A 13,549-nucleotide genomic window follows, 5' to 3' on the forward strand; every position below is an offset into this window, starting at 1 on the left:
TTTTTTTTTTTTTTTTCCTTTTCTTTTCTTTATTTTAATTTGTATTTACATTTTTGATGATTTTAGGAATGGCAAATGTGTATACTAAAGGATTTGTACTGATTACTAGCTTGTGCCCTTGTTAATGCATGAGTTCTTTTCATAAAACTATTTAAACTCAATATGAGAATTTTACTTTAGTCTTTTGAAATATGATAACCATAATGTTTTAATAATTATAGTTCATAATTGACATATTTTTTCCAAGTAATGATTACATAACTTTATTAATGGTATTAAATAGTATTATCAAAAAAAAAATTATTTATCAAATTTTTAGTTTAATTTATGTAATTTTTATTCTTATTTAATAGTTTCTCAAAAAATATTTATTTTATGTTGAATTAAAATTTTCAAAATTTATAATTACATGGTAGATTTTATAAGAGTAATTGTGGCCATTTTATAACGTGAAAAAAATAAATCAATCGTATTATATATCATTAAAATAATATGATAGTCTTTATTCAAACGACCGCTGTAAAATCATAAAATTATTTTTTTTTAAAAAAAAGTGTTAATATAAAAATGACTTTTGTATATTTCAAAAAAAAAAAAAAAAATTAACTTTTGTAAAATGTACTCATTTTAAATTAAAATTTGCTCATTTGTTGACATGAGCAAAATTAAAATAACATAAAGAGAATAGCAATAAAAACTTACCAGTTCCGAAAATAATTTAGCTTTTCTATAGTATTACATTTCATAAAATTAAAAAAAAAAAAAAAAAAAACCCTTCAAAAAATCATCCATTTGCTGTCAAATCTCTAATATGTGCCTTTGAGTTCTCCTTTGTGTGCCATATGCAAAATTTATGGTATGAATGCAAAAATACTGTTTTAATTGTCGAGTCCATTGTAAAAGCCTGATTTGTCATGGTTGTTAAAGAGCCGTTTGAAGGAAGCAATTTTCTCATTTAAGACGAATCCACATTCATACATGCAATTGTGTGTATGATTGTTCAATCATACCCACAAATGAGGGCGTGAGGCACAGATGGATTCGTATCTATTGGTAGAATATGTGATATAAAATATAAGATCGCCAAAAGTCACGTATCTAGTCCTTTTCGTGTCTAATAAATCAATGTTTTGGCATCATAGAGAGTGAGGTATAGATCAAATGGGGAGAGCTTCTTTTTTTTTTTTTTTTTTTTTTTTTTTTTTCTAGGAAATCTTGAGATCGATTCTTATCTTGTCATTTAGTTCCTTTTCAATATCTTGATTATGCATCTCCCATATTAAAATAGTGTTGTACTAGTAGAACTTTTTCCTTCCGATCTCAAATAGCGGAACCATTTGCAACATTGTACCATCACCATTCTTCTTCAATTCAAATAAGTATTATACTTCAGCTGGGGTAATACTTTAATGGGATTGAATATGGTGCACTAAACCATGGGGCAGATCTACTCATGATTATGTTCCATTTCATTTCTTACAACCATCAATCAATTATTTTGGTTCATTTCATACATAATTGCTTTGTATCCAATTCTTTAGTCCGTCTTTGTGTATAATTTGTCAACAATTTACCCTTCTCATGTTTAAAACCTTTGTTTCTTCTCTTTTCAAAGACATGTTTCAAATCCAATTCTAAATGATCTTTGTATAACTCATAAGCTACTCTTTCTAAAGCAACTGCTTTATCTAACAACTTTGATTGATTTACACGTGTTTTTGACATAAATTTCTAATTTTATATAATTTTCAAGAGTATATAATGCTTATACATAGCCCTTACTTCCTTAGGGCTACATATAGCATTACCCTTTCAACTAAATAAAAAAAATTAATTTGGTTAGTGTAATAAACATATCAAGGTGAATTATCATTTTTCATAAGAGAAGCTGAAACTGATAGTGAATTTAAGTTAAACTAGTGTAAGGAGGACAACCAGCTTACTGATATTTTCACAAAAGGCCTTCTGAAGGGCAAGTTTGAATCAGTTCAGGATCAGAAAGAAGAGTTCTAATAAATTTGTAATTCTAAATTCAGCATGTTGTATTATATCCTAACATAGAATGTTGGGATATTGGCATTTTTCTCATAACCTTATAACTAAAAATACAGTATAATATTTTTATTTTTATTTTTTTCCAAAAAAAATTAAAAAAAAAATAATAAAAATAAAAATAGTATACTATATTATCATGGAAAAAAGTTGCAAATGACTTGCACCTACTGATTCAGCTAAAATACAGTGAAATTTCAATATTTTTTTAATGGTTATGTATTCTGATGCTACTCTCGGATGCAAGACATCACCTTGCTTGCAGCAAAAAACACAACATACAAGAACAGATGATGTCATTGTTCTGATATTTTACTAATCTTTTTCGAGGCTTCCTAAATCTCCCAATCTAGCATCTATGCAAAACACAAAAGTTGTTTCAAACTATCAGCTCATCAAACACTGAGATGTGTTATCAAGTTTGCACATATCAGACAAAAAAAACTAGCAATATATTACCCTTACTTAGCCACTAAAGTTTTAAGATGTTTTCTGCTTGTGGATGGAGATATCACCATGAAGATAGGCTATGCAAGCCAAGAAAAATAATGTCAAGATGGATACCAAGATCAGCGGCTCAACAAGCATGAAGGCAGGGTTGAAATTATAGTAAACCTGCATGGAGAAAATGGATGATCAGATAGCTTTACAGCACATTGACCAGTATTACAGCTTTACAACTAGAAGGAGCAATAAGCCTCTTTGTTAAACAGTGATGACAAAACCTTGATATATGTATGCAAGTGTAAGATATAAGAGGAACATACATGCATTTATGCTGTATCATATAGCTGGGAGTTAAATTTCTAACATCCAGAAGACCATAAGCATATGAGGTGTGCAATGAAATAAATTTTTTTTAAAAATAATAATAATAATAATAAAAAAAAAAATTAAAAAAAAAAAAACTTTATGATATCTTTATCCTTTGTAGCACCTAGGCTCTACCGTTCTGCACATACCAAAACACATTGCCTGTTTGTAACCTACTAACTATTCAGAACAAGAACTGAAAATATGCAAGCATTTCTATTGTGACCAATATCTGGATGTTGACTTTCTCAAAAAAAAAAAAAAAAAAAAATCTGGATGTTGAACTTCCAGCAATACCCAGAAGCAGAAGGGTGTTTTTTCATTGATCATTATGAATATAGTGACAGAGTAGTTAGTGAAGGACTTTGGCAGCTATAGTTGACGAGGAAGATGAAAATCAGATACAACTAGAAATAGCTTACGGGTAGAAACTGCTCCACAACAGTATTGCAAAATCAAAGTTGGATGAGAAGAGCAGATGACATAAAGGTCTGAAATACTGCAAGGCTGAGATTTATAATCAATGGACAGAGGGTGCGACCGGCGATACTTGATAGTAACATAGAGATCAATGACCCTATTACCATTGCCCCTAAGAGATACACATGAGATTACGATTGTTGAGGCACATAATAAAGAAGCATAATTTAAACCCTAAAGCTGTTTTCACATTTATAAAATCCTGGAATACTGACAAAATCAAAAGAAATTGATGGGGTTGGAAACTATGAAAGTGAGCAAAATGAGGTTTTGGTTGCATATCGTTCCACCAATGGCTTTTAGTTGGCTTCTGCTTCTCTATTCCTGATTTTCACTCGAAAATTTAAACCATTAACAGCTTTCAGTTGTGGTGCGTAGATTTAGCTCATGTATGGGTTTTGGTTGCATTTTAGTCATTAGATGTGATAGTGGCTGGGCGGTAACTGCGGTTTTACTTGCATGCTGATTGTTTACTAGTACTTCAATGACAAGGGGTCAACTTTCAGCATAGTTCCAGCTATCATAAACAATTTCTTATTCTTGCTTTGTTTAGCATAAAGCTGGTTCATATTGGCAATTTGTTGAACTTATTTACAATAATGATATAAAATGCTTAGATGATTTCATCAAAGGGGATTTTCTTTGAGATCCAAGTCCATGCCTTTTTAATACACATCAAGGTGTTGATACCAGAGGTTGGAGATGAAAATTTTAGTCAACCCTAAAACCCATCTGATGGAATTTAAGTATTTACACAATACTGTTACTTTAAAATGACCAGATCCAACAAGAAAACACAGTTTGATCCAATCTGACCCACCAATGTGCTACTCCCTCACACCCTTATCAATACACTAATCTCTAGCCATTATTGATCAATGCACACTTGTATCAGACTAAGTCCCACACCACCCCCATAATATTGTTGTCAAATGCCCAATATATGCTTACACATGAATTATATATAGTGGTCTATGTTTGGAGGTAATTTGTATATACTACCTCCGTGTTTTTAGTTGACATGTATTCCTTTTTAGAAAGTTTATTTGTAGTTGACACGTTTCCTTTTAAGATAAGTTTAATACTTTGCATTTACTAGTCTACCCCACTTGCTTCATCATTCTCTCTCCTCTCCTTAATAGGGAAGTACAAGACATTTGAATTGTGCTTTTGTTCCATATTGTCTGGTATTGCATTTTGAGTCGAAAAGGATTACTATGTTAGCTTTAGATAGTTTCCATTGTTATCAACTCGGATTTAAAAAATTTTAAACTTATGGGAATTATGAACTACGCCTCTATTTTTTTAAAATACTCCATTAGAGCTCAACACATGCTGATGCAAAATTTTGACCGATAATATTGTTAATTATCAATAAGTACAAATTACAACAACTGAATATAAACTGAGACGATTCCAACAAGTACCCACAAGACTATATTTTATTTTATGTATAATAAACAAACATTGGTCAAAGTGAGTCAAGTAAAATGGGGCACTTAAAAAAACGAAGGGAGTATTATCATTACTAGAGCATCATACATTCATTCGCATTAATGGATTGTATTGCTCATGGTCTCATGCCGAAAACAAGAGCCCTTAACTTGCTGTGTTGACCCAAAGCTTAACATTTCTTATCATGTTCAAGTGATAATGCTTGCTTGCTAATGCTTGCTTGCTAAGTAGGGTCGGCTACATGGGCCAACACGAGGACTTCCCAAGAAACCCATCCTAGTACTACTCTCAATCATTGTGGCTCATCTCAAGAGATGTGATAAAGTTTTGCACTGGCTTATGTTCAAGTGATGATGAAATTATAAATTTAACCAACCTAAAAATGATCTAAACAAGGAATCACCAACTTGGGTCTAGTTTAGTTGGGACGCTATCATATATTCAAGTCATAATTAGATTGGCCACTTGTTATGCCCTCCATTATTAGAACAACATTACACTACTAAGTTTTAATAGCATCCTTGAAACCCATATGACTATTGAGGTTGGCAAAATCTAACATAAGCATGCTTTTAGAGCATTTCTTTGATAGTATAGCCCAATGGGCACTACTGGTGGTCGTGATCACTTGATGTAGAAAAAAAAAATGCACCCAAAAGACGATAAAGCACACTTCCTCCATTTTCGAAAGTTTAACCCACTTTCTGTTTTAAGGTGTATCCAAAAATTCAACTCACTTATAGTATATAAGAACACTTTTCCCCCTTGCCCCCACAATATTTACACTTTTCCACTCATTCTTTCTTACATCCACCCACCTTTTAAACTAAAAGTTACTTTATTCTCCATATAGATAGAAATACTTAATCCTCCTTCACCATATTTATACCTTTCTAGAATTCCATTCACCTTTTTCTTATAACCATCTACCTTTTTACTTACTTTATACGAAGTATACCTTTTTCTTACACCCACTCACTCTATTCAAACTTGATTCTCTATATAGGTTAGAATTACTTTATCCTCCTTACACCAAAATATTAACACCTTTCCATAATTCCACTCTCTTTCTTACAACCACCCACCTTTTTGCTTACTTTTATACGTAGTATACCTTTCCATGATTATTATGCTATGTCCTTTTTTTTTTTTTAATATCAGACGGCTCCTTAAGACGATTCATGTTAGCTGACCCAAATCATTTTGGACTAAGGCTGTGTTATTTTTTATTTTTATTTTTTTTTTTTACGGGAGCTGTGTTGTTATTGTTGTTGCAATTGTTGATACTTTTTTCTTGCATACTCTATTCAAACTTTATACTCTACATGGATAGAAATTCTTTATCCTCCTTTCCCCACAATAATTACACCTTTCTACAATTCTACTCTCTCTTACAACCACCCACCTTTTACTTACATAATACAAAGTATACCTTTTTCTAATTCCCACTCACTCTTTTCAAACTTTCCTAGGAACAAAAGTCTATTATGACAAAGTTAAACCTTCACGAACATATGTTGTACAAAGAATTTATTGACACATTCTCGATAAAGACAAGTAGTTTTAAATTAGAAAAATTACAAAGAGCCTTAGATAAGGCACGGTATTTCATATACTGTTTACACATTTACATAACTTGTAACTGTCAAGATAACCAACAGCCGAAAAATAATACGAATGCAGACACAAGATACACAAATGTTTAATGCTAAAATTTGTTACCACTAGGATTCTTGATACAAAGTATAATTCATTGCATTTTACATCAAAATAATCATTATTAATATTTTTTTTTAATTACCACAAAAAAAAAAAAAAAAAAAAAAGAAAAAAAAAAAAGAAAAGAAGAAAGTTGTTACCTGAAAAGGTGAGTTGTGCTCTGGCACCACGTTCTTCTTTTCCAAAACCACAACAGTTCTTCCAAGTACATCAAGATATGAATAAGTGGTCTGCAAAGTGTGCAAACATCAGAAGAATCAGGAATCATGAAATGAGCCTGTTAAGTAAAAATGTCTCCACAAAATAAACATGGATCAAGTTTTCCTCCCCCACCATGTCCTCTCATTTCCTATCCTTCCCCCACAAGTACCAAAGATCCAATTACATTCACATCACAGCTTTTACAGCCTGTTCAACGGTTGAATAGCCTCAAGGCATAGGGAGCATAGATTTCCAAAGCACAACATGAAGTGCATACCTTTTTAAGGTGCTCCTAGATGCACATTTGACGCCTCATTAAAAATGCCTAGCCCAGACCAAATTTAAATGGCTTTAGCACCTAATTACATAACTGTGAAGTGGTCATAGGATGACTAGTTAAATGTATACTAAAAGAAAGTTTCTTTCAATGTCTTCCACTCCCCTTCACAACTTTATCTCTTCAGATTTTCCATTTTTTGTTATCATTGAACAGCAGAATTACAACTAGATGAATTTAATTAAACCCAACAAAGGAATAGTTTATATATCACAAATAATACCCCTTTGTTGCACGTTATAAGAAACGGGGTAGTATATAATATTTGAATGTCTCTACTTTATTATTTTAATTTTCTATTTAAATGAACTTTAGTCGATTCTATTTTAGAAATTCAGTTAAGAAAAAAAAAAATTCTGTCAAAAAAAAAAAAAAAAAAAAAAAAAAAAAAAAAAAAAAAAACACCGGTTTCCAAAATTACTGAACCCGTCAGAACTGGTTCCAAAACCAGTTCCAATTTTTCGGACCCAATTCTAACCAGTTCTGACAGAATACTGGATTATGCTCACCCCTAGTGAATAGGGTAAAAGTCCAAATGTTGCACTAAGTAAAAAGAGTAGAAAAAGGAGGAAGTATTTGACACTGCCACATTAGCCATATAGGCACTAGATCAACATATGAACCATTAAAGTATAATACTAAAGTCTTTTCTTCGTGAAATTCACAAATGAAATATGGAGTCATACATTGATAACTATAGGATTGTTAAAACCTTGTAATTTCTTATAAATAAGTCGAGGTTCTCACTATTTCTTTCCAACACTACAAAAATACAATCTCAACGTAACCATATGTGATTGACTGATTTCCTATCATCTTTGCCTATTATTCCGGAAACTACATAAATCAAATAAGTATCATGTTTGTCTAAGTTGAAGCATTGTTCAACAGCTAATTGATAATCCATGAAGTTGATAAATGATAAAAACAAAAGATATAGAAAGTTCTAGACATAATTAAAAATACATAACTATACAGAAAATTAAAGGAAGATGTGCCTATTGAATGTATATAGTATATACATGAAAAAAAAAATGGTTAAGTGTCACAGTAGATTAATTTCAATTAAACCACAAAGAACAAAAAAGAAAGGAAAATTTGTGAAAGTGTTGATCTACCTCCAAATGTTGTTCCACTGTAAAAGGCGCCGAAACTGTAGGAGTTTTAGAGCCCTCTGGCAGAGCTACCTAAAATTGAGAAAGAAGGTGATAAGAGATATTCAGTAGGAAGATTGGATAGAAGCAAACCACAAGATTTGGTCAATTAAAAGTTCAATATACCTTAATTGTTAGCTTATTCACAACAGCCTCTGCCATAGGGCATCCAAAAGTGAAGTTTAAATAACGCTGCTTGCCATCAGTTGACTCATAAAGGAAATCTTCCAAAGGTAATCTATACCCAATAACAAAAGTAGCTCTCCAACCACCAAATAAAGGATAGCGAGGCTCTATTTCCAGTTCTGACTGCATGAATACAAGCATACCCTTAAGAAAGTTGTATTATTTACAAAATGATGTTGTCAAATTCAATTTTTCCTGATACATAGAGCATACAGCATGCTTTCTATGTACAGGAACTGTATTACCCTAACAGAATAATAAATCACTTTGCAGAAGTAATATTATTTAGTCAAGCGCTTACAATTAAAACACATCCAAAACATATCATTCTTTAATTAAATTTTGAAAAGAAAAAAATATATATTATAAAAAATAAAAAATAAAAAAAAAAATAAACCTTCAAGGGCCATGCCTGCACCTTGTGTTTTCCTACAACTAATTCACTTTCCACCTGCTCTCCAAAGGGAGAGGATGCTCCAGATAAATTACAAGCATAGAAGCACCTCCATGTTACTATCACCCATTGAATGGTCCAACACACACACACACACACAAAAAAAAAAAAAAAAAAAAAAAAACAATAATAATAAAGGTGGGAAGAGAGAAGGCAATGAACATTCTGCAGCACATAGCTAAATTGCAGAAAAGATCAAGGGCTGGTTGGACAGAATTGTTTTCAATTTTTCCATTTTGTTGGGTTTTAGCCAATGTCTTAGCTTAATTATAAATATAGTTCATGAGGGTTTGGTCATGGCTTCCACTTTGTAATGAGCTTGCTAGTTTACTCTTAAGGTTTTGTTAATGAATTAAATATCATAGTTTAGGTAACTGATTCTGAACCTAAATAAGATTAAATTCCTTTTGACAATCCATTAAACATTGGGTAACTTATGTCAGCTATGTATAAATCTCAATATCCCACAGCATGCGTAGCCACACATAAGAGGAAAAATCCTGTTTAAATAAAGAACAATACACACATAACCTTATTCATCAACTAAATAGGCTAAGCATACATTTATTGTATTACCTTCTTCAAGTTCAAACGCAAACGTGATGTTGAGATATTTCCTATTTCATCTCTGTAGTAAACAGAGTTTACCCGAGGAGGTAGTGTTGCAAGTAGCTGCTTAAATGAAGCTACACCGCTCACAGAAGGCTTAGATTGATAGTCCACCCTGCCACATAGATATTTAAAAAAATTGCCTTAATACGTGTTCGAGCATCAAATTATGAAACCATCAAACCATTGGAGCAATATTTAACAGATTAGTTTTGAACAATAGCATTAGAGCCAAGATTTTAGGCAGGACCGTGAGAGACACAAATGCCTATCAAAATAATATAAGGCGCGTCCTTAAAATACGACTACAAATTTTACATCAATTTTTATCATGAGGAAACATATTATCGCATGTCTGCATCATCTAACAAAGAAATCTAGGGTTCACAAGTTTCTATTTTATTAAGATCATAAGGAAATCCAGAGATTACCACATGTCTGCAGAGCGCAAAGCGTCACTTATGGTGAAGCATCACGAGGTGCTTGCCCAGCAATTATACAAGATTTAGCTAAGAGGCGTGCTTGTAAATGCATAGCCAACTATACAACCATAACCAACTGTTTAGCCATGTCTGATGTCTCTATTATGGTTTAGTGTTCAATACAAAAGATAACTAGTGCCATTAATCTAAATCTAAAGATGGATCTTTGGCATTCCATCTTTACGCTAGTATTCCATGTATTAAGAGATATTAAATTCTTCCCAAGGTTAGTTCTTCACATCATTTTTAATTTTAAACAGTAGCTAAAAGCACCGCTATAAGGTCTGTGGAAAATTGACTCACCTACAAACCTCAATAGCGCAAATATTCAATACCTGGAAAATGCACCTTTCAGCCGAGCACCAGCATGAGCCAGTGTATATTGTTCTCTAACTTGTATGCTTCCCCAATGTGAAATCTCAACTTCACGTACAAGCTCCTCAACAACAACAAATGGGTTGTTGTTTTCAAAGTGCACAATAATGGGTGAAAATGAGTGCGGAGGCTGATCAACATATGGACCATATTTCACCTCAAGACCAGCACGGTTGGTGGGCTCCACATGTGTGAATGATTCCACTCTATTACTTGCAGTCCTTATAAAAGTCGTCTGTTGATCAATATGATATGGAGACAGGATGATTGCACTATCACGGTAGTAAACCAACTGAGATTCCGATTGGCTAATTTCTGTTGGGAATGGCTCAAGAGACTGTGTTAATATGTACAGGACCTCAAGTGTTACAGTTTCACCTGCCTTCAAAGGACTAAGCAAAGTGGCAGAAAAGTATTTTGTTCCATTCGGCCCATCAGGTAGCTTAGGACTGACATCAAGAGATGTGTATGTTTTTCTCTTTTTCTTTCCCACCGGTACAGCTGCTTTTAACAATGCGATATGATCAATTTGGGCTGGAGGAAAAGCAAGGATGACTTCTGAACTGGGAGTCGTTCCTTTATTTTCAACCTGAAGCACTTTAGCACATCAGATATGGCACCACAAATTATAATCAAATGTGCATAGCATAAGCATATGTGTGCGTATTGTCTTTTTTGAACGTCTTGTGTGAACCACGTTTACCCTTTTTAAAAATACAGCTCTAACAAGATAAACCTTTTGGCGTTATAAGATACAACAGAAATATACAAATTAAATTTACACACATTATAATATCAATACAATAAAAAACATGCAGAATTCAATCTGAGAATTAGATTTCAAACAAAATTGCCATCAAAATGACATAGCTCAATTTTGTCAGAATGCCCATAGTAATCTAATTTTAAAGAATTCATTTCATCTTTTCAAGGTTCAAATCCTGCTAAATTTACAGTCCAATAAGCCCCTAGCATAGCTCTATTCCCGAAGCTAACCAGAAACAATAAAACGCGCTGCATGAACACTGATAACATCAAATTCACCCCACTCTATTTCTAACCGGAATTCGACTAGCATTTCAATTAACAGCAAAATTCATGTTAAAAATTGGAATAAATATACCTGTAGAGTCAAGAACACCTTGATGATGTGGGAAGTCAAATCGATCTGCAAAACCAAATAACAAAAATTGGCAACTCAAATAACAAAAATTGGCAACTCAAATACATCGTACAATACAAATCACAATGCCAAGCTATAAAAGATAGCAATAATTAATCAACCATTAAAAACAGACAGAACAACAATAATTTCAAAATAACAATGCATTTTATCCAGATTTAACAACCCTTTATTCTTAAAATCGATCAAAATTACACAGTTTGATTAATTGCACTGAAAAAAAATTTAATTTTAATTCAGTATATACTTTAAAATTGAGGGAAAAAAAAAAAAAAAAAAAGAAGCGATTTAAAGTGAATTCTTACTCTGCGCTCAGCATAAGTGATCCGCAGGTCATGTTGAGTAGCCGTTGAGGATGATCCAAGAATAAAAGAGAGAAAAAAGAGGAGAGAGAAAATTGAGGCGTTGCGAAGTTTGAGTTCTATCGCCATTGATGGATTCTAGCTCGAACGCTGCGAGAGTGCGAGGACTTTGAGAAGACCTGGAAATGGGGGAAATAGGGAGTGTTACTGAAGTGAAGGAACGATTCGGGGTTTTGGGTCGGGTTTGTTTGAAATCGGCCTTGTTTAGAAAAGAGATTTTTTTATTTTTTTATTTTTTTTATTTTATTTTTTTTTTTTTTTTTGTGGATTTTTATACGAAGTACTATACAAGACTTCATATGATCCCTCTCCCTACCATTTCTTCCCATTATTTAGTGTCTCCATTACTTTTTAATTGCAATAAAGAGGCAAAGACGGACTCCTAGGTGAAAAACATTAAGGGTTGACTACTAAAATAAAGGGTATCTGATTAAGTGGAGATCACATAATTAATAATTTACCATATCACCACCACCACCACTCACCTCGCCACCACCAACTGTTTGTAAAACCAACACCCACCCCACCAGTCCACCACCACCACCAATTACCCAAAACCCCACTGACACTAACCCCACCAACGGTCAAAACACTACCAGCTCAACACACTACAACACAACCAATTAACTACTTGAACCCCCTTATCCCACCATCTGACCACCACCAACTACCCGAACTCTCCCCTTATCCTACCAAGGCCCCGTTTTTTAGAGTTGTTCTGCTCTATTTTCAAATAATAATTAATAATAACAATAATAATAATAATTAATATTCAATATTAATAATTAATATCATATTGATGATAATAATTTATTATTTTGAATAATTACAATAATTATTGATATTAAAATTAATTTTAATAATTATTAATATTAATAATAATTAATATTTATTAATCATAGTAATAATTAATAATAATAATTATCAATAATTATATTTAATAATTCAAATTATTAAGAATTAATATTTAATAATATTATTAATTAATAATTTCTAATTATTATAACAATTCTTTCAAAAAAAAATAAATAATATTAATAACAATTTCTTTTTATAAACATTTGATATTAGAATCACAATATGTAGAAACATTTTATGTGGGTATTGATTGTTAGTTCATTGAGTTGAATTAGTTTTCAAATCTTTCCATACAATTTAAGAAATAAAAAAAAAGGTTGTTTTCAAGTAGTTGTAGGGAATATTTCAAGCATTAACCCCTAGCTCGAACCCCACTGTGATCATACACTAAAATACGGTGGCGTCCAAAAGGGAAGAAGATAGAGCAAAAGAGTCGCCAACAAGTTTTTAGGAACTTGTAAACCGTTCACGAGGTGAAGGTTACACCCCTTAACGATCCAAGAGATCGTCAACTCCATAAGGTCTAAAACCAAATAAGGGTTCGGGGATGAAGGTACAAATCCAACCTAAAAGAGATTGAACCTGCCCTAATAATAGGCCTCTACTTTATTCTGATCGTATTCATGTGCGCTTTCTGACTAACATGCAATCATTAGGATTAACCCTAAACCTGTTTATCTATGTTGGTTGAATTTAATGTGCAAATAAATCTATTATTGGCGATCACTTGAATTATAATCATATTAACCCTAACAAGATTATTAATATCTTGTTAAACGTGATTACAAGTACAAATTTCCTTTAGACATGCAATAAAGATGTGATCAAG

General features: G+C 32.3%; 1 protein-coding gene across 1 annotated transcript; it reads right to left on the minus strand.

Annotated features, from left to right (window-relative positions):
• Positions 1 to 2,162: 2,162 nt before the first annotated feature.
• LOC145641728 (dolichyl-diphosphooligosaccharide--protein glycosyltransferase subunit 1B-like) lies at positions 2,163 to 11,962 on the minus strand. The gene is made up of 8 exons (XM_081692652.1): positions 11,806 to 11,962; positions 11,441 to 11,485; positions 10,278 to 10,906; positions 9,428 to 9,575; positions 8,338 to 8,520; positions 8,176 to 8,244; positions 6,660 to 6,749; positions 2,163 to 2,667 (listed from the first exon to the last, which is right to left on the minus strand). Exons 1-8 carry the CDS (start codon positions 11,929 to 11,931, stop codon positions 2,533 to 2,535), a joined length of 1,425 nt encoding a protein of 474 aa, XP_081548778.1. The 5' UTR covers positions 11,932 to 11,962; the 3' UTR covers positions 2,163 to 2,532.
• Positions 11,963 to 13,549: the final 1,587 nt, after the last annotated feature.

The sequence above is a fragment of the Chenopodium album genome, chromosome 8 (genome assembly GCF_948465745.1).
Source record: "Chenopodium album chromosome 8, dcCheAlbu1.1, whole genome shotgun sequence".
NCBI classification, from domain to species: domain Eukaryota; kingdom Viridiplantae; phylum Streptophyta; class Magnoliopsida; order Caryophyllales; family Amaranthaceae; genus Chenopodium; species Chenopodium album.